This window comes from Aulostomus chinensis, chromosome 14 (genome assembly GCF_037954235.1).
Source record: "Aulostomus chinensis isolate RoL2024-O1b breed Wild chromosome 14, RoL_Achi_v1.0, whole genome shotgun sequence".
In the NCBI taxonomy this organism is placed as follows: domain Eukaryota; kingdom Metazoa; phylum Chordata; class Actinopteri; order Syngnathiformes; family Aulostomidae; genus Aulostomus; species Aulostomus chinensis.
Window position 1 is genome coordinate 22074927 of NC_141333.1, and position 22923 is coordinate 22097849.

General features: G+C 46.8%; 1 protein-coding gene across 4 annotated transcripts; it reads right to left on the minus strand.

Moving 5' to 3' along the window:
• Positions 1-252: 252 nt before the first annotated feature.
• Positions 253-22869, minus strand: dnm3a (dynamin 3a). 4 transcript variants are annotated; one of them, XM_086224479.1, is made up of 22 exons: positions 22689-22869; positions 22054-22439; positions 18612-18685; positions 18069-18218; positions 17786-17989; positions 16762-16860; positions 14874-15034; positions 14663-14805; positions 14433-14568; positions 13893-13960; positions 13653-13791; positions 13108-13194; positions 12951-13021; positions 12798-12858; positions 11921-11947; positions 11158-11271; positions 6624-6733; positions 3462-3573; positions 2751-2909; positions 2270-2493; positions 2029-2196; positions 253-623 (listed from the first exon to the last, which is right to left on the minus strand). In XM_086224479.1, exons 2-22 carry the CDS (start codon positions 22212-22214, stop codon positions 590-592), a joined length of 2502 nt encoding a protein of 833 aa, XP_086080605.1. In that variant the 5' UTR covers positions 22215-22439; positions 22689-22869; the 3' UTR covers positions 253-589. The 4 variants fall into 4 exon arrangements, with proteins under 4 accessions (XP_086080605.1, XP_086080607.1, XP_086080608.1 ...); XM_086224481.1 differs by lacking the exon at positions 11921-11947 and having other exon boundaries at positions 22054-22869; XM_086224482.1 differs by lacking the exons at positions 3462-3573; positions 6624-6733 and having other exon boundaries at positions 22054-22869.
• Between the last annotated feature and the right edge of the window lie 54 nt (positions 22870-22923).

Below are 22923 nucleotides of genomic sequence, written 5' to 3' on the forward strand. Positions count from 1 at the left end.
CGTGCTGAGAACACAGCCAGGACTGCTAATGTACCGTAACAGCCCAGAGGTCTTGATGCGCGGCACTCCTCGGACTCTCAGCGGTGAGTCCATACTTCGCCTCGCAGCTGGAGGAGAGATAAGAGCCCATCGTCTCTGAGGAATTCCAGTGAAGGACGTTTTTCACCTTTGCGCGTGTGGACGGTCGGAGAGGAGAGTTCATTCGGAAGGATGCAGAAAATTCAGAAGTCATGTTCAAAAATAAAACACGTGTTTATTCAAAAACAGTACAAATAGTGCATATATTTTCTGCTATTGCAGAATAACTGGTATTTGTATGTACACAGAGTCCAGGCGCTTGAGAGCAGTCAGCAGACAGCGAGCACATTCCAGCATTTATGGCCAATGATAATATGTACAAAACAGGCTGAAGAGCTGGTGGATCGAGCAGAGGCCGCTCCCCGAGGACCCCGACACAAACCCAGCATAGAGCTTCAGCTGGATTACGCATCACTCAGGTCACTGCGGCTCTGGGCAGCAGTCAGACGCAGCTGGACGGACACTGGGGCAGATGGGTAATGGAGTTTGAAGCCATAAAAAAAAAAACCCATTATTTCACCTTTGGGACTGCTGGCGGATCCCTCCTAGGACAAGATCAGATCAAAGCTGTTACTATGTGCTTCAATGAAGAAAAGAACAGAACTGAACGTGTTTGTGTCTCCAGGAAAGCAGTAGGAACTCCAGCGGGATATTTAATCATGTTCACAAAGAGCCAGCTTGATCATAGGATGGGCAGCAGGGAAGTCTTCTAATTCTCCAGCTGCATGTTAAAATACTTCTTACAAAACAGCCTAATTTAGTCAACAAAACAAGACAGTAACGGCTGTCAGAAAGCTCCGGGTGCTCACCTGGATTCATGCAGCCCTCTGATTTAGTTGGAGAGTTTTGGTACTTGCCAGAACACTGTAAAGTTACTTATGCGTCTTTATCGTGCACTCAAACAGAATAAGTTTGCAATAAAAAAAATCAACTGGAGAGCAAACACTGCTAAAATAAGAAGCTGCTCTCTCGCAAGTCACATAAATTTGTGATTAAAATTAGAATCCAAAGCATTTGTTGCATTCACTGTGGAGTCGTGTGGGCGGGGCTTCAGCTGAAAGATGTAAGATGAGCATAAGTCCCGCCCACAAGACTGTCCAACAGCAAATACAACTTTCGGATTTCCATTAATAAAAAAAATGTAAGACAAATTTGTGACGACAGTGTTGATAGTTTTGCTCTCAAACTTTTTTTTTATTTGCTCAATTGTGATGCGAAAGCAGCTGCTGCGTATGAGCTGATCCTGGTGTCACCATACTACAAAATGATGAGAGGACATTAAAATGTATTCATTTATAAATAACAAAGACACACAAGTTTTCTCATGTGTTTGTCTACAGGGCAGCGAGGCTGAGCAAGGTAAGGATGCATAGGGTTGGATGGAAAGAGTCAGGAAGGGAAAGAGGTGAAATGTATGCGGGAAAGAACCTAAAGAACCATTGGAGAGCACAGAGGAAATGAGGCAGAGAGAAAAGGGAGCGACAGGCCAAAAGCAGGGGAGGAACCAATGAAAGAGGAGAAGTGAAGAAATGCACAAGGAAAAGTAAGGGGGGAAAAGGAAAAATAACGGTTATTGCACGAGGGAAACTGGGGAAGGCAATAAAACAAATGCATGCGAGCAGAAAGAGAGAAAGGGGGGTGAAGGACAGAGAGAAGATGAAAACTTGACAGAGTGTGCAGCCTGTTGTCTCTGGCTGGACTAGAAAGCCGCACAGAGAGAGGTCCTGTCTGCTGAGGCTGATGGGAAAGAGAATATGAGAAACACATTTTCCAGCAAACCCCCACCCAGCTCAAATAACAACTGCATGTACCCCAGTGCCTCTGTAGGACACGTTTGATTGTGTGTGTGTGTGTGTGTGTGTGTGTGTGTGTGTGTGTGTGTGTGTGTGTGTGTGTGTGTGTGTGTGTGTGTGTGTGAAACCCGCAAGAGGTCTTGGTGATAGAACCTACCTTGGCACTCTCGGTGGGGCACGGTGGGGCTGGCCAGCGAGCTGCTGAGAGCCTTCAGTCCTGGAGGAGGCGGTGGGCCTGGTGTGTGTGGGAACCCGAGGAGCAGGTGGGGCATGGCCGCGAGTTACTGGATTGGCACCAGTCCTCCATGTTTTAGGGTGTGTAGGGCTGTGTGGAGAAAAGGCCCGTCAGTGACCGTCCTGTTGTAAGTTGAGGAATGCTTCATTAAGTGGGTCTGTACCCGGAGGACTGTATCCAAGAGGAGTCTACAGGTGGCGGCAAAGGGGTGGAGCAGGTCGAGGTGGAGATCTCTCCGATGACAGTGAGCGCCTCCTTCAGGGCAGCGTGTTTACGGAGCACTTCCTCCCGATGCTGCTGCTGCTCGGGTGACTCATCCATCAGCACCGAGCATTCTCCCAGAGCGTAGAGCTGCGCCAGCAGCTCCGAGCTAATGAACTCTTTCACCTATGGAGAGGGATTATAAACAGCTGTGACAAGTCAAAAACGACTTCTGGCCAGGACCCGGGGACTATAAGCTGGGGAGATTAGACCCTGTGATGTGATCCTCCACTCTGATTCACTCATACGACTGTAAATTCTTAAAAAGGGTGTTGAAAATCAGATACTTGTAAAAGATTGATTCCAACAAAAGTTAGAGGGATACAAAGGGACAAAGAGAGAGCAGGCTTCACCTCAGTGGGGGGGGGGGGGGGGTAGCTTACACTGTTGATCATGAGGTGCATGATGGCCTTTGGCATCAAGTCTCTGACGGTCTTGTAAATGATGCTCATGTAAGAGTCGACCAGGTTATGAATGGTTTCCACCTGACGCTCCAGTTGAGGGTCTGTCAGGTCTGCAGCTCCGTCCCCCTGTCCATCCACCTGGGGGACAGACACACAGGTTGGAGGAGGAGTCAGTGCTTCATGTGCTACAGATGCTGCAGTGACTGGGGAGGAAACACCGCTGGTCATTTCATGCGAATGCAGATGTGCGCAGCGATCACGATGGGTCTTGTGCACTGACATATCTTGTCATCCCTTCTATGAAGTAGAAGCAGGAACAAAGAGAGCAGAAAGGAGGGGAACACAAAGCAGGAGAGGGCAGAAGAAAGAAAAGGGGGAGTGGGTGAGGGACGAGGAACTGATGATTAGAAACAGACTAGAACACACACACATTGCAGTGACATCATGGGGCAAGAATGCTGCGCTGAAGAGCCAACGACAGAGCGGGATGGAAGGGGTGGGGGCCTTGCTCTTTCTCTTTGGCAGGGAGAGTGAAGGGGGAACATGGACATGGAGAGGGGCTTCGAGGTTACGTCCTGGTTTAAGGTTTGCAAAGGTGATGATTGCAAGTAGCGCGACAGTACATGCAGGCAGGTGCAGCTCTCCACAGCCAAGGTTCAACGGGGTCGACACAGGGGTCAGAATACTAACTGTGACTTTCTCAGGGTAGACTCCCGCCCGCAGCAGAGACGCCTTCCAGCTGTCCAGCTCCTCCTGGGAGTTACAGGCCAACTCCAGGCATTTGTAGTCCTTATACACGTTCCTGCAAGTCAGTTCACTTCTGTCAGACGCCTCCATTTTTCAATCAGGACACTTCAAACATGCGTTAACATTTCCGCTCTGACTACCACTAACCACGCCTTTATCAGACAGACATGTCAGCCATGTTGAATACTGGGGTTGTTGTTTGCAGTGGTGATGAAGTGAACTCAAGTGGTGCTAATATTTTGGCCACTGCATTTACATTGATGAGGGGTAGGTGCCGTTCTCACCAGGACTATGTTTAGAGTCAGCTAGCAGATAGAGACCCGCTCTCCTCTCTGGTCCACCAGTCAGCTGACCGCTACTTAGCTTAGCTGCAGTGAATGCTAGCAGTGGAAGACGTCTTAAAAGTCATCCATATCACTTTCCTCCCAAAACATTCTTTGCCTGCATTAATAGGACTGCGGTTGGGCTTAACTTCTTCTATTACAATATAATGTTATTTTATCACATATACCCCCACCTCCTTGGAGGCTTCAGCCTGCAGATCCTCCTCTATGTGTATTCTGGTTAAAGTGGATCAGGATCAGACGTATTCCTCCTCTACTGCCCCACTGCTAGCGTTCATTACAGCTAAGCTAACTAGCAGTCAGCTGTTCGGTGGTGCTTGTTATATGGGGTCAAGTAGTCAACATAGAGAATTTAAGCAAAGCGTGTCAGAAATAATCCTTCCTGTAGCCTGTTTGAGTGATTCTGGACTGCTGCTTGTCTCGTGCGGAGCAGGCAGGTGGGGGAAAGCATGGAAGGTGGATGAACTAAAGTCATCAAACACCCAATTTAGTCCAGTTGATGGCCCACAACGCTTGTAGCAAGCTAACGTATAGCTGATGCTCCTGAGCTAACGGTAAGCTAATCTTAAAGCTGAACCACATTCGCATGTTACTGACCGACACAGAGGAGTTCTCGGATCCAGCTGGATGAGGTTGATCCCGTTGCCTTTGTTTTGACCACATCAAACGTTACATACAGCAGTTCTTTTATTTGTTTTTCGAGCCAAAGTTACAAGTGGTGCCTGAGTGCTGCTGCTGATTCTCCATGGTCTGGCTGCCACACCATCTCTGTGCCTGCCGTTCCCAGACAGGTACTACAGATGCTTCCTCTAATGTGAAATAAAGATCGTTCACTAGGCCCTTCGAGGACGACTTCAGATCAAATCTCCAGTCACACGCATGTGAGTCTCAGACTCAAGTCTCTGTGAATGATTTAGTCTAAGTGTGGTGAGCTGGACCGATGTCCTGAACATGTTAAATATCAACAAGTGACCCAAAGTCTCATTTAGTGTGAAAGACCTGATGTGGATGGAGCTCGGGTCTCTAGGTTCATTGTAACCTAAACAGAGGCTGAACACAGGTCTTTAACACAAAAATACCCCTCTCCCCCAAATTTGATATGTTACTTAAATTCAATATAGGAAACTAATACACAGGAATGTAAACACACACGCATACACGAACGCACACTAAATTTCTTGTATTTTTCCACAACTGCTGCGATTGACATGACCTCCCTCACTGCAGCTTATCCCCTCATTTTCGTTGTCCTTTTCCTCCCGTTTTCTACTCCTCAGTTCCTCTTTCTCTCCGTCTTTCCTTTCACACCATCATACCATCTTCGCGCTTTGGCTGTGGAGGCAACGCAGCAAAGCAAGAAACAATTAAGGGATCTGGAGCAGGCTTTGGCCCATCTGTAAAACATTTTTCCTTAATCACTCAGTTGTTTCTTTCCTCCTTTTGTTGTCCTCCTTCTCACATGCAGAACACATAGCAATTAACCTCAAATATGTGGAACCTTTGCGTGTGAGAATGGGGGACGCAGACAGAGAACTGACTACAACAATGTGGAGCTATAGAGAAGGATAAAGAAAGAGGCCGTCCGCTTGTGAGCTTATGGCTGGGCTACATTGGGTGAGGCTAATAAATCAGGGTGTGGTGGCTAGCAGTCAGGGAGCCAGGCCAACGATGACAATACTAGAGAGCTATTACACTAAGATCAGGACACTAACACACACCAGAGAGCCAAACACACATTAAAATTGCTCTCCATGCTGATTTAGCGCTCACATCAACCTAATCTCCTTCGCTAACGTCTTCTCTGCTCGTAGCCAGAGTGAGTTTTCGCTCATCTTGAGGAATTCCTGCACACAGCCCCGACTGCTTCAGATTTGAAGAGTTTCCTGAGGTTTTTGATTACTGTCAGACAGGGACGAAACCACTGCAATGTCTGATACACACACACACACACACACACACACACACACACACACACACACACACACAAATGCAAATACAGAAAGAGTAAGAGAGAGTGAGGGCGCAGGAAAAGGGGGGGGCGCCAAAGGACAGACTTTGACACATTCCTGGCCGATGCCTCTGATACTCTCTCTTTCCCGCTTTCTTTCTCCTCTCAACCCTTCCAATTCTTCTTCTCCCTCCTTTTTGTGGTGAGTCGAGCCATTCTTTCCAAACAAGAGCAGCCTCATCTCTGATCCAAGCTCTCTGGCTTTGATTAGCTGCTTAATGAGCCTGCCGTCGGTATGCTGTGGTCTATACACACGCAAAGGCACATACACACAAATCCACATGCACACACAAATCCAGTTTGTGTGTCCGAATGCAGCATAGCGCAGTATTATAAACAAAGCACACATGCTCTGGTACAATCAGCCAGGCTTTGGTTCAGCTCCAGCTCCTAAACTCTTTCTTTTCCTCTTACGCTCGTTCTTTGTTTCTCTGTCTGTTTCACACACATAAGCGCAACACAAACCCAGCCCTGCACTCAAAAGCCTGGCATATAGTTGTAGACAATAAAACTACCTGCTCCAGGACCCACTGGATATCCCCACGATTCCAGGGGCGAAGTTGAATGTAGGAGGTCAAACGAAAGACAAAACCACACTCTGACACATATTCCCTTTCCTTCCCTGACATGTCCACCCTTGTAAAATATCTACAACTTAAGCACGCAGGTGACAAGAGCACAACTCCCTTTTGTGACTCACACACTAGCTCATCAAACATGCACAAACACAGGCCTCCACTTACATACACAAACCTGAACTCTGTGTTGAAGATAGCGAAGATGAATTTGCTAGACATGAAACCCTTCTCCACATCACGAAGCTTTAGGTTGTCCAGAGGAAGCATGTACCGCTTCTCCTTCTCCTGGAAAAGGAAAAATATGGTCAGATAAAAGCTGACAGAGGTATGCACGGTAAAATATGTCATCACGGAGACGTAACATGGGTGTTGATACTAAAAAAACAACAACAACCTTTGACTACAGACAGTTCATTTGGGGGCTGCAGCTGTAATAGTCGCACGTCTGGTGCTGAATGTTTTTCGGGCTGCAGCTAAAGACAGAAGCAGCCAGCAGCATTAAGGGACTGCAAGTGCTAAAGGAGAAGAGTCTGAGGGCGAGGCACGGAGGAGGTGAGATGTGTGAAAAGTATGCATGCAGAGCATCTAAGTTCACATCAGCTCACGTCTGCCTGTCGGACTGACTCACATTAACAACCCACTAACTAGTGGTAGACACAGTGGAGCAGCGAGAGCAAAGGGGAAAGAGATGCCATAAGTCCACAGTCTGTCATCACCATGGGGACTTATGAATGACAGAGAACAGTTGGAGGAGTAGAGCGGATGGAATGAGGACAACCAGACAGTTTGGAGGCAGGGTACCGAGAACTGAAGCTGGGAGGGACAGAATGAGTACAAAAAAGAGGGCGAGAGAGGCCGGACCCACATGTGAAAGTCATTACTCAGACTCAAGCTCTAACACAACATTTCTCCAAGAGTGAAGCCCTTCCCCCTCATCTCTCCTCACTGGCCTGCTCCTTCTTTCGATCTTGGGAGAGGGGGGCTTCCACAGAGCTGCTCTGGTCATAGTCACAACTGTTGATGAAGAGGATGTGGAGGCCATCCGGAAAAAGAAGATAGAGATAAAGCAAGAAAACATGGTTCCTGTGAAATCCTGGATGTTTTATCTGTGAGTGTGAGTGTGAGTGTTTGTGCGTTCACATTTGAGCACAACCACATGTGGTTTTTGGTGTGAGCGTGCTGCTAGTACATTTTGGTCTTCCCTCTCTCAGTGCTCCCTTGAACCCTACAACTCTCTTCCTTCGCTACTCTTTCCTTTTTTCCAAAGGGGCCCACTTCCTGTAACAGAGGCTGAAAAAAAATGACAGAACGGGATTGGCGCTCATACAGCAACATCTGGGATCGTTTTGGACAGAGGGGGAGGAGACTGGATGGAGTATAGGGTGTTCTGATGGGGTAGAAATAGAAAGTAGAGATGAGGAAGAGGAGGGTAGAGGTGGATGGAGGGATAGCGAGAGGTGAATTTTGCAAGAGTAGATGTGGAAGGGTTTTGAAACTGAGAGCAGGAGAGAGTGTGCTGGGGAAGTGGGGAGAAACTGCAGACCACTCCGAAGTTGATTCCCCGTGGGTCCCATCAACCCATATATGGCTGCTAAGTTCCTCCCTAACTCTCTCTCCATCTCGCACTCCCCTTATTTCCTTATGCCTTCCTGAGTTAACAGGCAGAGTCCTAGCTGAATGAGTGAATGTGCCACGTCAAGACTGGATACTATGCCGGGACACAGCCCTGCGGACGCCCAACTCAAGAGACGCTAACATTTCCAGAGAAGGAACACCCATAGGAGTGGAGGTCTGATGAGCGTGAGAGCCCTCGCCCTGCAACACAGCACAAAACCAGGATAAAGATAGCAGAGAATAACACGGGAAAACTTTTGCTGACTACTCCTCCCCGCCGGCCGGACTGCTAGCACACAACCAGGGTGTGAAAAGGCGAGCCCGAAGAGACAAGAAACAAGAAAGGATCCTGCTCCGTCATCCCAGTGTTCAGACTACCTGTTCAGGATCTTAGTGGTGTACAGTAGTCTGCACATTGGTTAGACTGTGCAAGGAAACTCTCCAGCAGCACACACAGATACCAGACACACACACAAGACTCAGGACGGCATGAAACTTGCATGTTCTCAACGCTGTTGTGTCTTATAGTCTGTCTTGCTTAAACTTTTAAAAATGTGTTCAAATATGTATCCACTATCGCAAACTTTTTTCGATTCAAGAAAACACATATGCATCCGTGCTGTCAGCACTAGCGAAGCGTAAACTGTACGACAGTTAAGACGTTTACATGCAGCAAATTCAAGCTTGAACTAGCGGCTGACGGTCTTTTCATTAAAGAGCAAACAAGCTAGCTGACGTTCATCTCACACACACACACACACACACACACACACACACTCAATGAAGAGAAGCTTTGAACTGACACATTTACTGTGCATGTGCATCGGTGTGGCTTGCTTTGAGTGTGTGTTAAATCTTGAGTCACTGTGAGATATACTTAAAAGAGCTGGAGCTGTGTGTTCTTGTCCTATAGACTAATGGATTGGAGATATGGAACGGGCCTCTCACCCACACACACACACACACACACACACACACACACACACACACACACCCAGCAGGAGGCGAGTAGATTAAGTGTATAGGCATTTAGTCGTCTGTTTTTCTTCACATTGCTTGCTGGAGCCCTGGCAGTTGAGGGTGGAGGAATGTATGTCTGCTCAGTGTGCTATAGAGACAAAACTCTGTGCTGTTGTGCTGCACTCGGTTTGAGGTCATAGCAGAGAGAAACTGTTGTAATCCACACAAAGAGATATAACATGTGGCCTTTAGTGTGTTTAATAAAAACTGGAGAAGCAAGGGATGGAGAAAGGAGTCGATGGGGTATGTGTGAGAGACACTGTGGAGTAGAGAGGGGGAGTCAAAGGGGGAGGTCTGCAATGTAGAAACAGCCATGTGGGATTTCTCTGGGCAGATCTTGGAAGCTGGTGTTTGGACAAAGCTTCAAATTTTCCAGCCAGGAATGTGCATAGTCCCAAGGAGACTGCCAACCACAGAAAGGGTGAGAGGGGGAGAGGGGGAGAGACAGAATGAGGGAGAAAGTGAAAGACAGACAGAGCGATGGGGAGTAGAAGAAAGTAAAGGTACAGACAGAGAAAATAAAAATAAGGGGGAGGCGAAGGAGAAGAAAAACGAAATGTCTGTGGAGTGAGCGTGGGCGGGAGTGTGAGAGCAGGAGCGGAGTGAGAGAAGAAGCAGAAGCTTGGCTTGTGTGACTGCACTGTTGCATTTGGAGAGGTCATAGATCTGATCTTTGGTGATGATGCAGCTGACTGAAAATGCGATCAAGCCTTCACAACACATAAACACTGATAACCCTTCTCACAGGATCAGGACAATGACGAGTCCCAGTGAATCAGCAGTCCAGGTGACCTGCAGACAGTTTGCTGCTCAGCTGTGGTCACTGAACGCCCCCCTGCTGGCTTTGTAACATCTCTCACAGTTGTGCTGCGTCTGTGTACGTGTGTGACTTCATTTGTAAATGTTCAGTAAGGGAATGACAGCAAGAGGAAACCTATGACAGTGTGTGTGTGCGTATGTACAATACACACGCCTGGAGCTGTGTCTGAGAACACTATGTTCAAGTGATCCGTGTTTAAGTGAAAGGTGACCGTGTGTCTGTCCCACAGAATATTTTTCTCCCCTATTTGCATGCCAGTTTGTTTACATCAGACTCTGCATGTGTACTGTATATACAAGTCTGTCCACTGTATAGATGTGTGTGTATGTGTGTGTGTGTGTGTGTGTGTGTGCCTGGGTGTATGTGTGTATGTGTGTGTGTGAGTTTGGATTGGGGCAGCTCCAGCTGTGTCAGAGTGAGCTGCTCCAAATGCTTGAAATCCCAGAAGAGGAAGAAAAGGGGGAGCAAGGGGAAGAGTGAATGGAGAGCGAGACGAATGGGGGGGGGGGGGGGGGCTATGAATGGGGGAGTGGAGGGGCTATGTTGCAGGTCCAGGTGGCAGGAGAAGAAAAAGACAATAACATATAGTATAGCGTTATATGTTTATGTACAGAGCGGCATTTTATGTCCCAACGCCTCCATAAGAATGAGCTCTGTGGAGTTTAGGCTGCAACGCATCTTTCTAACTAATTTTGTGTGGCTCCCATTTGTCAAAGCATGATAAGCGCCGCTCAGAACACTCCATGACGCCTGTCAAACAACAGACCACCAGCATCATCACACGCTAGCCTACAGGCATTCTCTCCAAACCTGCACTTGTCTCTATGTATGCCGCTATGTGCCCTACTCCTCTGACCTCACTTCCTACCTCTCCATCTTCCCATGACATCAGCTCTGATGGGATGAGACTGTTGTGGTGTGTCTGCCTGTCTACACTTGCTGTGCAGACCTTCTGCTCCTGTACAGCAGGCACAGACAGGCAGACAGATGGCAGCCCCACTGACATCAGAAAAGAGCCAGTAGGATGACTCTGCCTCCTTCCTCTATGAAGGGACGACAAGATCCATGGATGACAGACCCCCCCACACACACTCACATATTTAATCATCGCTGAGATGTGTTAATAAACTCACAATGACTCAAGTGTACTCCCGTGTTTTTACTTTTCCCCTCATCTGTCAGTCCAAACTATCACTGGTTGCTGGTGTCAAGCACGATAAGAAGAAAGGGACTAAAACGTACGTGAAAGACTCACCTCATCGTCCTTGAACCAGGACAAGCTCTCCGCCGTGAGAATGAACCAGTACTCCTTGGCTCTGCCTTTCATGATGCCAATGTTACTGATGGTCAGCCAGCCCTTGCGTACAACCTGCACAACAAGCAGAGGTGAGGAGCTTAGAGGGAGGACGGGTCAATGACAAATGAACCAGAGAGGAGGGATTCCACTGATGCGTGCAAAGCAGGTCACACAGTGGCAACGGGAGCACCACTTGAAGAACGAAGGAGAGAAGGTTGGACCACTGGCACATTCGGCCAGTGTTCTGACCACCAGCACTCAGTGAGAGGAGCACTAGATGTTGAGGTGAAGGCAGACGAGCACATGTGGAGATCAGAGCAGGAGAGGCTGGAAGAAAAATGGAGGGTGAATAAGATCAGTGGAGATGACATAAAGATGAAAGGAAATGACATGCATCCTGCAAACCTGGAAAATATTAACATCTGTAAATATTTATGGCGCAGTCGAGCAGCAGATGCTGTGAACAGACAAAGCTGAAACTGAGAGATGGAAAAAGTTGAAAATCAGTAGTTCATCAGTTGTAAATGATTAATAAAGCTACAACAAGCCCTTCTGCCGGTGCACATCAGAGGCATGCCAACCCAGGACCCTTCAGGTCCAATCCTGCACACACACACACACACACACACACACACACACACACGCGCGCGCACACACACTCGCTCTCTCTCTCCAGTAGAGGCAGCAGTGAGGATTTGGCTTTAAGAGATTGGTATCCTACTATTAGACTGGAGGGAGGGGCCACACCCTGGAGAGAAACAGATGAAGGAGCAACACTAAGACCAATTGTTCTTCAGATCACGGCTTTACAGAAACGTTTCAGCAGATGACACTGATCTTGATTATTTAACAGTTAACACGGATGACAGCGACAGGAGAGACGAGTATTTTCTGTCAGCTGTGGTGGAAATGTAACGCCGTCTGACAAATGTCACCCATCACAGTGAGATTATAGACTAAACACAATCATACTGGAGTTGTGTTTTTAATTATCTCAGCTTTACATGTGTCATGAAAATATTATGTTACGAATTAATCAAAGAAGACTGAGACCAAAAAAACAAAAAACAAAACTTAATTTGGGCTTGACTGTGTTGTTGAGAGGAGCCAAGATCAACTTGTGATTGGATACCCTTCAGTTCAGTCTGGGCAGCGCCAGAATCTCTCATTTATCTGCACTTATGAAAGCTTTCTATGAACACTGATTAATAGAGATGAGTGCCAAACCAATGGGACAGGGACATTCCTGGAAAATAGGGGGGGTACTGGCAGCAAGGTTAGATTTTTTTTAGTTTAAATATTGTCAATGAGCACATCATTACATTACACTTGGTTTGTGTTGTAGCAACAGTGTGTGTGTGTGTGTTTTATGGTTTTATTCAAATACCCCAAACTCAGCTTGTGGCTGATGTTTATACTTGCTTTAGATATTTCAAAGTTTTGCTCTTTGCCAAAGCTTTAAAATAGAAGCATGATGCTCAATGATGTCCTTACTTTCAAATTCCATGACTTTTTCCAGTTTTCCATGACTGCATGAATGAACCCTGTGCGGAAAAATGCTATAAAATACAGGGAAGGTATTTCCGGGGAATATTCACCTGGTTGCCTGCAAGCCCTGTGACTATCCTCTTGTTGCTTTGGTTGTATTTCTGCTGGACACTGGAAGAGACAAAGCGCAAGCATTCACTTTCTTCACGTGTCACAATCTAATAGCCATCTCACATGAAGGAAACTGATGTGAGGATACTCACTTAGAGATGCCGATGAAATCTTCATGTTTGGTATTTATGTACGCAAGCTGTATGTCGATTAGCAACAAGATCTAAACAGAACAGACATCGATTCAGTCGAGAGAAAAACTGGGTGGAACAATCTAACATGTGATGAGTTCAAATACGCATTAGTAACCTGGTCTCTGCATTTACGCTCTTGTTCTCGAATTTCGCAGGTTACAATTCGCTCGGTCTCATCTCGCAGTTTGGGAAAGGAACTTAGCTTTAGAGAAAACACACAGAAATCAGTTAAGAGACTGAACATGTGACTACACCACACAGTTCATCACACGAGAGCAGGGGCTCTAACTCTGCCCCCGACACTCAAAAACAATGGACATGTTGGACATCGGTTCAACAGTGAGCGACCAGCGCCACCAGCCACTAGGCTAGCATGCTAATAGAGGTGCAGCCTGTTGAATTAAAAAGGACGTCGTTATTTCGGACCAGGGATGACCTGGACATGCTGTGGGCGCATCCCGGAAGACCCGCCTGCAGCTTCACTTAGATTCTGATTGGCTAGGACTCTGTGCCGAGTTTAGGGATGTGGAGTGAAATCCAACCGGACGAAGACAAGGAGCAGGTTAAATGGAGGATCCTGAGAAGATTTTACAGTTATTTGGCACCCCCCCCCCCCTCCCCCGTACCCCTGTTAGGGAATCATGGCCCTCATCATTATACCTTGTTGATGCACTGGTACACGGTGGTGACCAGCTCTTGACTGACCATGTCCACAAATTTACTGCACGGCCCCTTTAGACTTGATATCTGTTTCTTCACCACGGCTTCAAAGGCCAAGTCAGGAGTGAACAAACCTGTCCTGCAGAGCACGGGAGAAAAACAAATCAGGTGCTAGGTTAGCAGTTAGCTGCAGTTATGGGAAATATAAATAGTGGAAAAGTAGTTGACACTACGCTACACCTGACTCCATGGATGTTTCTGATCGCGTAGGTGATCTCTCGCCTCATATTCCTCTCATCAGACTCGATCTGACAACAAACAGCACATTATCAATCGGGGGAGGGGGGGCCTGGCTGGGGACAGCACTACGTATGTACAAAAACACAATATATACACAGAACAAAGTGAAGGACTCTCAGGATGTCAAGCCTACATCTGTAAAACAGAGGAGGTCATTCTTACACTGTTAACACAACTGACGATGTCACGTTTCCCATCATGATCAACTGCTGTACTTGCAGGACCAAAGTCACTGCCAATGTATTCAAGTATGTTTTTTTATGGTAAGCGCATGGTTTATACACCGTATTTTGTTGTTTATTCTTTAATTTACTTTTGTCATGTTGATGCATTTCATTTTGGATGAATAGAAGAGGTGGAAATAGAGGAGATGAGAGGATTTCAGTTCCGCATTTTCAAATAAATGTTCATTTCTCTCTTGTAATAAACTGCATGAAAACAGGAAACGACAACAAACAAACAAAAATCCAGGGCACACACTTGAACCAGTTCATAGGGGAAGCGCTCATGGAAGATTCGGTTGATCCTTGCACCTCCTGACAGATTTACGGTGTCTACTTTATCTCCTGAGCCCTCGATTAGCTTCTCAAAGTCAACAGCCAAACGCTGGACTGACCTGGGCAAACACAGACAGAAGACACCCTGAAGTATGTACATGTATCGTAGACAACTGAGTGTGTACGCCCACGCTCACAGGCGGAGTGACTGACTGTAGGAGCATCTTGGTCTTGTGTGTGCTGTCATCCGGGCTGTATTGTTTGTAGTCTTCAGCTTCTTTGTTGATGGCCAGCAGCTGATTGTGCAGATGACAGCGGACGGCTGGCAGAGTGTCCCGGATGTGATTTGTCAGTTGCTGCAAACCATCATTGTGAGTAACAATACATACACACATGATCTCTTTGTGTGTGTGTGTGTCACTACCTGGTTGAGCATTCTTTGCAAGTATGGTGTTCCCATGCTTGCAGCCATGTGCCTGTATGCTGGGTGGGACAGGAAGTACTTCTCCTCTGCAAGCAGAGCTGCCTTAATATCCTTTTTTCCATCGATGTCCTTCTGACTGCGGTTCACCACCCCTACATAACCTGCACAGGAAGAGATGAAAAGGCAATGGAGAGAGCATACGGATGCAACAAGAGAGAGGAACAATCAAGCATTGGCATGAGACATAAAACTTTGGGAAACTCGTCCCAGTCAGCTATTTGTTCTCTAAGTTCTGGTGTAAACACGCAGGAAATAGGTTGTTTGTGCAACAGCAGAACATGTGGTACGCGCAGGCCAAATCCCCTCTTTATACAGTAATAGATGTAACAGCTCGAGGCTCCATATCGAATGCTTCAGCTCTGTGTTGCAACTATGGCAGTAATTTCAGTGGGCTACCATGGCTAATGCATTAGCACTTGAAGATAAGCACAAGAGAGGCTGCACCTGGTGGTGCTTCACCACTCTGCTTCTCTCTCTCTCTCTCTCACATACACACACACACACACACACACACATCCTTGTACTTATATCTTTGTGAGGACTTTCATTGATGTAATACATTCCCTAGCCCCTCACCATCTCTACTGACTGCCTGACCCTAACTTTGACCCTAAACCTAACCAGAACCTGACCCTAAACCTAACCAGAACCTGACCCTAACCTTGACCCTAAACCTAACCAGAACCTGATTCCAACCTTGACCCTAAACCTAACCAGAACCTGATTCTAAACTTGACCCCAAACCTAACCAGAACCTGATTCTAAACTTGACCCCAAACCTAACCAGAACCTGATTCCAACCTTGACCCTAAACCTAACCAGAACCTGATTCTAACCTTGACCCTAAACCTAACCAGAACCTGATTCTAAACTTGACCCCAAACCTAACCAGAACCTGATTCTAAACTTGACCCTAAACCTAACCAGAACCTGATTCCAACCTTCACCCTAAACCTAACCAGAACCTGATTCCAAACTTGACCCTAAACCTAACCAGAACCTGATTCCAACCTTGACCCTAAACCTAACCAGAACCTGATTCTAACCTTGACCCTAAACCTAACCAGAACCTGATTCTAACCTTGACCCTAAACCTAACCAGAACCTGATTCTAAACTTGACCCTAAACCTAACCAGAACCTGATTCTAACCTTGACCCTAAACCTAACCAGAACCTGATTCTAAACTTGACCCCAAACCTAACCAGAACCTGATTCTAAACTTGACCCTAAACCTAACCAGAACCTGATTCTAACCTTCACCCTAAACCTAACCAGAACCTGATTCTAAACTTGACCCCAAACCTAACCAGAACCTGATTCTAAACTTGACCCCAAACCTAACCAGAACCTGATTCTAAACTTGACCCTAAACCTAACCAGAACCTGATTCTAAACTTGACCCTAAACCTAACCAGAACCTGATTCTAAACTTGACCCTAAACCTAACCAGAACCTGATTCTAACCTTGACCCTAAAACCAAGTCTTGACCTTCAAACGACCCTTTGAAGATGTGAGGACCGGCTAAAACAGGGGTGGGCAACCATGTGCCATGGAGGGCCGTGTGTATGCAGGTTGTCCTTCCAACCAAACACTTTAACAGGTGATTCTACTGATTAACACACCTTCAGCCACAGAAGAGTGTTGATCGCACGGCCCTCCATGGCACATGGTTGCCCACCCCTGGGCTAAAATGTCCTCACTTTCCAAAAATGTCCTCACTCTGTTGGGTAAATACATATTCTAGTCCTCAATATGTGTATGCGTGCGCACGCGCGCACACACACACACACACACACACACACACACACACACACACGTGGCACACCTCTGCGGAGGGGAAGCAACCTGTTCTCCAGAATTTCTCGGGCATCCGTTCCTTCATCCATCAGGTCAAGTTTAGTGATCACGCCAATGGTGCGCTGACCTAAAACAGTGAAAAACATTTTTAGCCTCCAAATGCGGTTTTCAGACCTGTTCAGTCTCACTCATACATGAACTCAACATTTTGGATGGACAGCAGACAGTTGAACTGTGTGTGGGTTGTGTTTAACAAAAGCTTGTGATCACACGAGAGGATCAAACGGCCGTCGACCACTGAAGGTTCGCCCTCAGCATTTCCTGCATCATTCTGGATCACAGTTGCTAACGCCATGTGGCAGCCACATTGGATTTTGACACAACCAAAAAAATATTTTACACGGCTTGATGACTTGTCTTTGCTACCACATTGTGGTCATCAATGATGACTGTGAGAAAAGTCTGACCTGACAGGTTCACTTCCTTCAGCAGAAATATTTCATTGATTTCTACCAAACACAGAGTATCACCTGCATGCCTTGAAAAGGTTTGGTGAGCTCCGCCATGTCCTTAATTTACCAGATTGGGGGTAAATAAGGATCTGAGTATGTGTCGCTGCATTTGGTGGAGGACAACAAATCTCTATTTATTTTGTACTGAGATTTTTGTATTTTTATTTAGTGACTGCATGTAACTTTTACCTGTTTATCCATTTTTTGAGCTCCTGTTTGCCGACTTTACCAGAGGAACATTGGGGGGTTAAACTTGACAATGGTTGATTATTTGAATCAGCATCACCCCCCCCACACACACACACGCACACACACACACAAACTTGCTATTTGAAACAACAGCGACACGCTGAAGATTCGGATCGTGCAAGAAAGCAGCCCGGCTCAGCTTTTTGATTAATTGTTGGAAACATAAACCACAAATATGTCAAGAACACTCCCAGTAAAACAGGGACATTCTTCAGGGGTAAGCAGAGGTATGGCTCAGGTATCAAGCACGGCCTAACCCCCCCATGTTATCTCCATCCATCTATGACTCACCCTGTGGGTCAACATCTTTGGCCAGCTTAAGAGCGTCTGAGTTGGCCAGGTCGGTGTTGGCAGGTGTGACGGCCAGGATGAGACAGTTGTCCTTACAGATGTACTGCATGATCATATCTCGGATCTGGTATTCTATGTCTGCAGGCTGGTCCCCCACGGGCACCTTGGTGATGCCCGGCAGGTCCACAAGAGTTAGGTTCAGCACTGCAATACAACATTCATAAAAAAACATCAGCAAAGTAGACTTGAGTGAACGGATCCGTGAAGAGGAACACACCGTTACCGTGAGGTGAATGAATCCGGAGGTGAATGGGCACAGGAGAGATGCCTTTATTGGATCCTGTGAGCCTGCATGTCTCTGCTTCTATTTCCTGGCACATCTCATCAAAGTCAACGAACTTCCTACCCTTACAATGGAAAAATTCACCATACTCTGAAGAGACGCACAGACAGAAGCAGAAAAAGAGGTCATAACTTCTTACTGGGTTCATAATTTGAAGCTCTCTGAAATATAAAGTGCATCCAGAGCCTTTTTAAGTGTGAGAGGATCAGGCCATGAGGGCACAGACTGACCAACGCGCGTGGTTTGTTTGTGACTACACTCTTCCAGCGAGGCAAGTTCTACAATAATGCCACCTCCTCCTCCTCTCAACAGGGCTGGAGAGCATGTGATGCCCACTCTAAAGATTCAACATCAATGTCAGCATGTCTCTCCAGTCCCAGCAGGTCTGTGTTCAGTGTCAAACTGCCACCTGGTGGCAGCTTTAAAAACCTGCAGGATTACGTTTGGTGAGGTGCATGAATGAGCCGGGTGAGGCTGGCCTACCGGTGCTGGCACTGAGCAGCTGCAGGATTAAAGGTCTGCGAGTGACGATTCCTGAACCGCGTGGGAGGAAGTCTCTGTGGGAGAAGAAAGACTGAAAAAGAGAAGTGTACACACACACACACACACACACACACACACACACACACACTGCCAGTGGCAACGGATGCCAGTGGAGACGTGCATCTTTGTCTGAAATACCAACTTGACATGCATCGTTTTAATGACTTTACTATTAATTCCTGCATTAATACAACCAAAACACTCCAGCACAGGGATGAAAACTTAGAAAAACTTATTGATATTGATGCTGTTATAGATTCTACCTATCGATCAATTCTTTGTCAATTCCTTTACTGATTCTTGATCAAATTTCAGTGTTGCAAAAAAGGAGTGGCGCTACACAGTTTTCAACTTTCTGAGTCTGACAACAGTCAAGAGGCCCAGAATCAAAGGAGTGGATGTCAGGCTCCGACTCGGGCTGCCCGCTGGTCACAGTTCCATCAGATCACAACATGGCCTCCGGCAATTTCTAACTGCAGAAAGGTACTACAACAACAACAACAACAACAATAATAATAACAACAATAATAATAATAATAATAATGGTTCAAGACTGTGTGTCAGAATATCCTTTTCATCAAATACTGCGGAGCGACTGAGATTTCCTGCCTTCGCATCAAATTCGACAAGCTTTGTTTGGTACCGCCTCTGACTGACGAGGATCCCGTATCAGTCAAAATAACCGCCATCGGATTTTCAAAATTTGTTCAGCCTGAACCACAACATCAGGTGCCATCATTTCAGGTTCAGAACAGCACGCCAGCGCTGATCTGAAGAGAGGAACTGAGTGATACAAGACGTGATGAGGGTCTGGGCTCCTCAGCTTTTAACCCTTTAAATATTTCTTTTAAAATGACATGGCTGACTAAAGTCATTCGTGAAGGAGACATTTGAAATGCCTTCCCTAAATTTATTTCTAATTCAATTGGAGGACTTAATTTCCTGTTAAAATGTGACTGCAATCCCGATCAGTTGCCAATTAGCATATTTTCCCAAACAGGCTCTGCTAGCATGGCAATTAGTGGACAAACATAATTTTCCGCCAACAAACTCTTACACTGGGAGTAACGGGAGTCTTCAGTACAAGAAAAAAGCTTTGTTCAACAAAACCTGGAGTAATAATGGTGACATTTTGGTCTCAACTTATGAAAACTGATGGTCAGTTGTTCACTTTTGAAGAATTTGTGTCTAAATTTGACACAGAAGTTCCACCAGAGGAAAATGATGTTGTTTATGACGCAGCTCCGTCTTGGTCCTAGAACTGGAATCTATGTGACAGCTCCAGCAGGCAAGATATTTTTGGGGAAACATGGATGTCACAAAAAAAAAAACCCAACGTTCAAACAAATTTGTTTGAGATCTTTTGTGAAATGAATCTGTTCCTTCTGCAAAAACATCCTGGAGTTCTCTTTACAATGAGAGACTGGATAAAAGTGTGGCTGACTGGGGATCAGTTTTGTCTTCGTAAGATTAAAGAGGTATCTTTCAAAATTACACATAGAATTTATCCAGCTAATAAAACAGGAGAGAGATTTAAAATTGAAATTCCGTCCTCTGGTCATTTCTGTGGCTCGTGTCCACTGAACATTTATGTGATCACTGCTTGTCGAGTCCAACATTCTGGTCCAACGTGGAGAACTTGAAAGGAAGAACAGGACCGGATCTTTACATCCGCAAGAAACGGACGTTTTTCTTTATTTTGAAGACAAGCGAGTCAAAAGGACTTCATTTTATTTGTCCAGCTTCTTTTAACTTTAGGTAACCTTCTTATTCATGAGAGGAAATGGTCCGACAGCAAACCAAACTTTACAGTTTTGTTTTGGGTTTTTACTGGAACTTCGTCAGGACAGCGCCATCATCAATGGACTTAAAAACAAACTTTATTTTAGAAAAGTTTTTCTGGGGTCGATGTTTTTTTCTCTCTCTCTTTCTTCTGATTATTCGTCTTCAGCTATGATCTCTTTGTATCGCTTTACGTTTCTCCGTTGTTGTTCCCCTGGCTGATCAGCTCTGTTCTGTATACGTGTATGTGTTAACAATATTTTTAAAAAATGCCAGTGCTGAGACGTCATGGAGGCGTATGACGTCACATCTCAGTTGGAACGCTCCAGATTCTCTAGCCGTGCTCGACTTCCGTCGCTACTCACGAGATGTTGGCTAACAAAGCACAGTAACAGAACCTTCGAATGTCAGCAAAATCCAGCAAGAGGAGAGAGGCTCTGTCCAGCCTTTAGATCTCCCAGCATAAAAGAAGCCAAGCACCAGCAGAGAGCAGCGATGGCAGCGTCACACACCGTCCTCACTCCCAGCGCAGAGAAATCACAACCAGGATGTTGCTGCATCCTGCTGCAGATCAGACGGCTGGCACGGACTCCCTGACAGGGCCGGGCCCACATAGAGGACTGACCCCACGAAACCTGAGCGCACAACCTGAAAGGGAGGTTTTACAGCCTAGAAAAGCTTCAAGTTCAGCCTGAATGGCCGACTGGTCTGGACAATCACAGGTTGCTTCTCCTACCAGAGCCCCGCTGCCAGGGGGAGCGTGGCTGGAGGGAGCTGGGAAACCAGTGACTCGCATTCAACCCCCCAGCACGTTACCGCTCCGGCTCACGTGCTTCCGACTATGTGAGGGAGACATTACCTTTAAAACTCTCAGTTCACTTGGTCCACATATCATGTCGCCTCCTCGGCTTTTAACTGGGTGACTTCTTTGTTCAAAGTTGGATGCATGCTGTACATAACCCTCACTGTTGTACAGAATACCATGCTCCTCTGAGCTATTTATATATCAGGACTTTACCTCATTTTTATTTTCTATTTTATTCATTATTTATTCTTCTTCTCTTTTTCTCGTGTCTTGGAGTTGTCTGCCTGCCTTGTTCTAAGCATTTCATAGCTCAAAGGACGCTGTCAATATTGTGCATATGACAATAAAGAATCATGAGTGAAGCCTGCAGGGGCTGGGAGATGAGCTGCTGCCCCGGCCCCTGTGACACGGACACTGGGAGCCCAGGCATCCTCCACTCGAGCGGGGCAAAGATCGTCATATCACCGGGGCTGGGTGGAGACTCACGGAGGATACGAGCACAGGGAGTTGGTTGCGTTCCAGGGAAACACAGTCCCGTCCCGCCCCACTTCATTACTGCTATGGTTTAATTTTTAGGGTTACAAGCACTTACAAGTATTTTATGATTTAATTGCGGTTTATAAAGTCGTGGCTGTTAATAAAAACACTGACATCCATCTGAAGGACAGAACTGCGTGGAAGAGTTGTGTAACTCTTCATTAGGGCGTCCTGTGTCGACAATGCCTCCAGTTTGAGTGAGCTGACAGGGGCTAAGGAACAGTTCAATCCGAGTTCATGAAACGGGGCTAAACTTACCTGCCCACGAAGCTTTCCAGGACCGAGCTCTTGCCTGCGCTCTGGCCGCCCACCACGGCGATCTGCGGGAGGTGGAGGCTGCAGCTGTGCCCCACGCTGCTCAGGGCATCCTGGAGGCGGTTGACCAGCGGGATCAGCTCCTCCATCCCGCGATTGCCCATCGCAACAGCCGCCAGGTGGTTCTACACGACGCTGAAGTTGGCATCCGAATCACAGCTCCTCATTTTAACGCTCCCGTCCACTTTGAGAGTTGCATGACGTCAGTAGATGGCGCTATTCAGTCGTGTTTCGTTTTTTTTCCGAGCCAGAATCTAAGTGGTGCCGAAGCGATGAAAAAACCCGTGGCGCCCGATTTGACTCGCGGTCGTTTGGATGTCAAGTCGTTGCTACAACACAAGAAATAAACAAGGTTGTTCGTGAGTGTAATGTTGAAGCTGTCGCACACGTCATGCCAACCAAGCTATGGTTCTGTCAGGTCTCCTCCTGAGGGGGCCGCTGAGAGCAGGGGTCCCCAAGCGGTGTCTCCAGAGAGACGCGGCGGTGGAGGTTGGTTCTGCGTGCTAACTGGCATCCGTGGATGTAGCCGCTAGCTAGGCGCTCATCAGAAACAAAAGCAACGCTGATTCTACGCTTACAGGGTCGGCCAACTTTTATAACTCCACACCGGCCGTCGGTAGGTCAGCGTGGGTCAGAGACAGCTCACACACGTAGCCGACGAGTCCCCGACTAGAACCACGACCCGCGGAGCACAAGCCCGCCGCTGGCTCGTGCGTTCGAGGAGCAAAACATCCCGAGTTTGACAGCTAACGGGACAAAGTCATCTGCGCATGCGCGGCATTCAAAGTTTTACTCTACACTCCTCACGTCCAA

Excerpts from the sequence above, each read along its gene's own strand:
- dnm3a (XM_086224479.1), bottom strand. The coding sequence starts at position 22,214 with ATGGGCAATCGCGGGATGGAGGAGCTGATCCCGCTGGTCAACCGCCTC. Across the intron at positions 13,792-13,892 it reads AGAAACATCCATGGAGTCAG|GACAGGTTTGTTCACTCCTG; the intron begins GTGTAGCGTAGT and ends CGTGCTCTGCAG. Across the intron at positions 6,734-11,157 it reads CCTGGTTCAAGGACGATGAG|GAGAAGGAGAAGCGGTACAT; the intron begins GTGAGTCTTTCA and ends TTCCTTTTCCAG.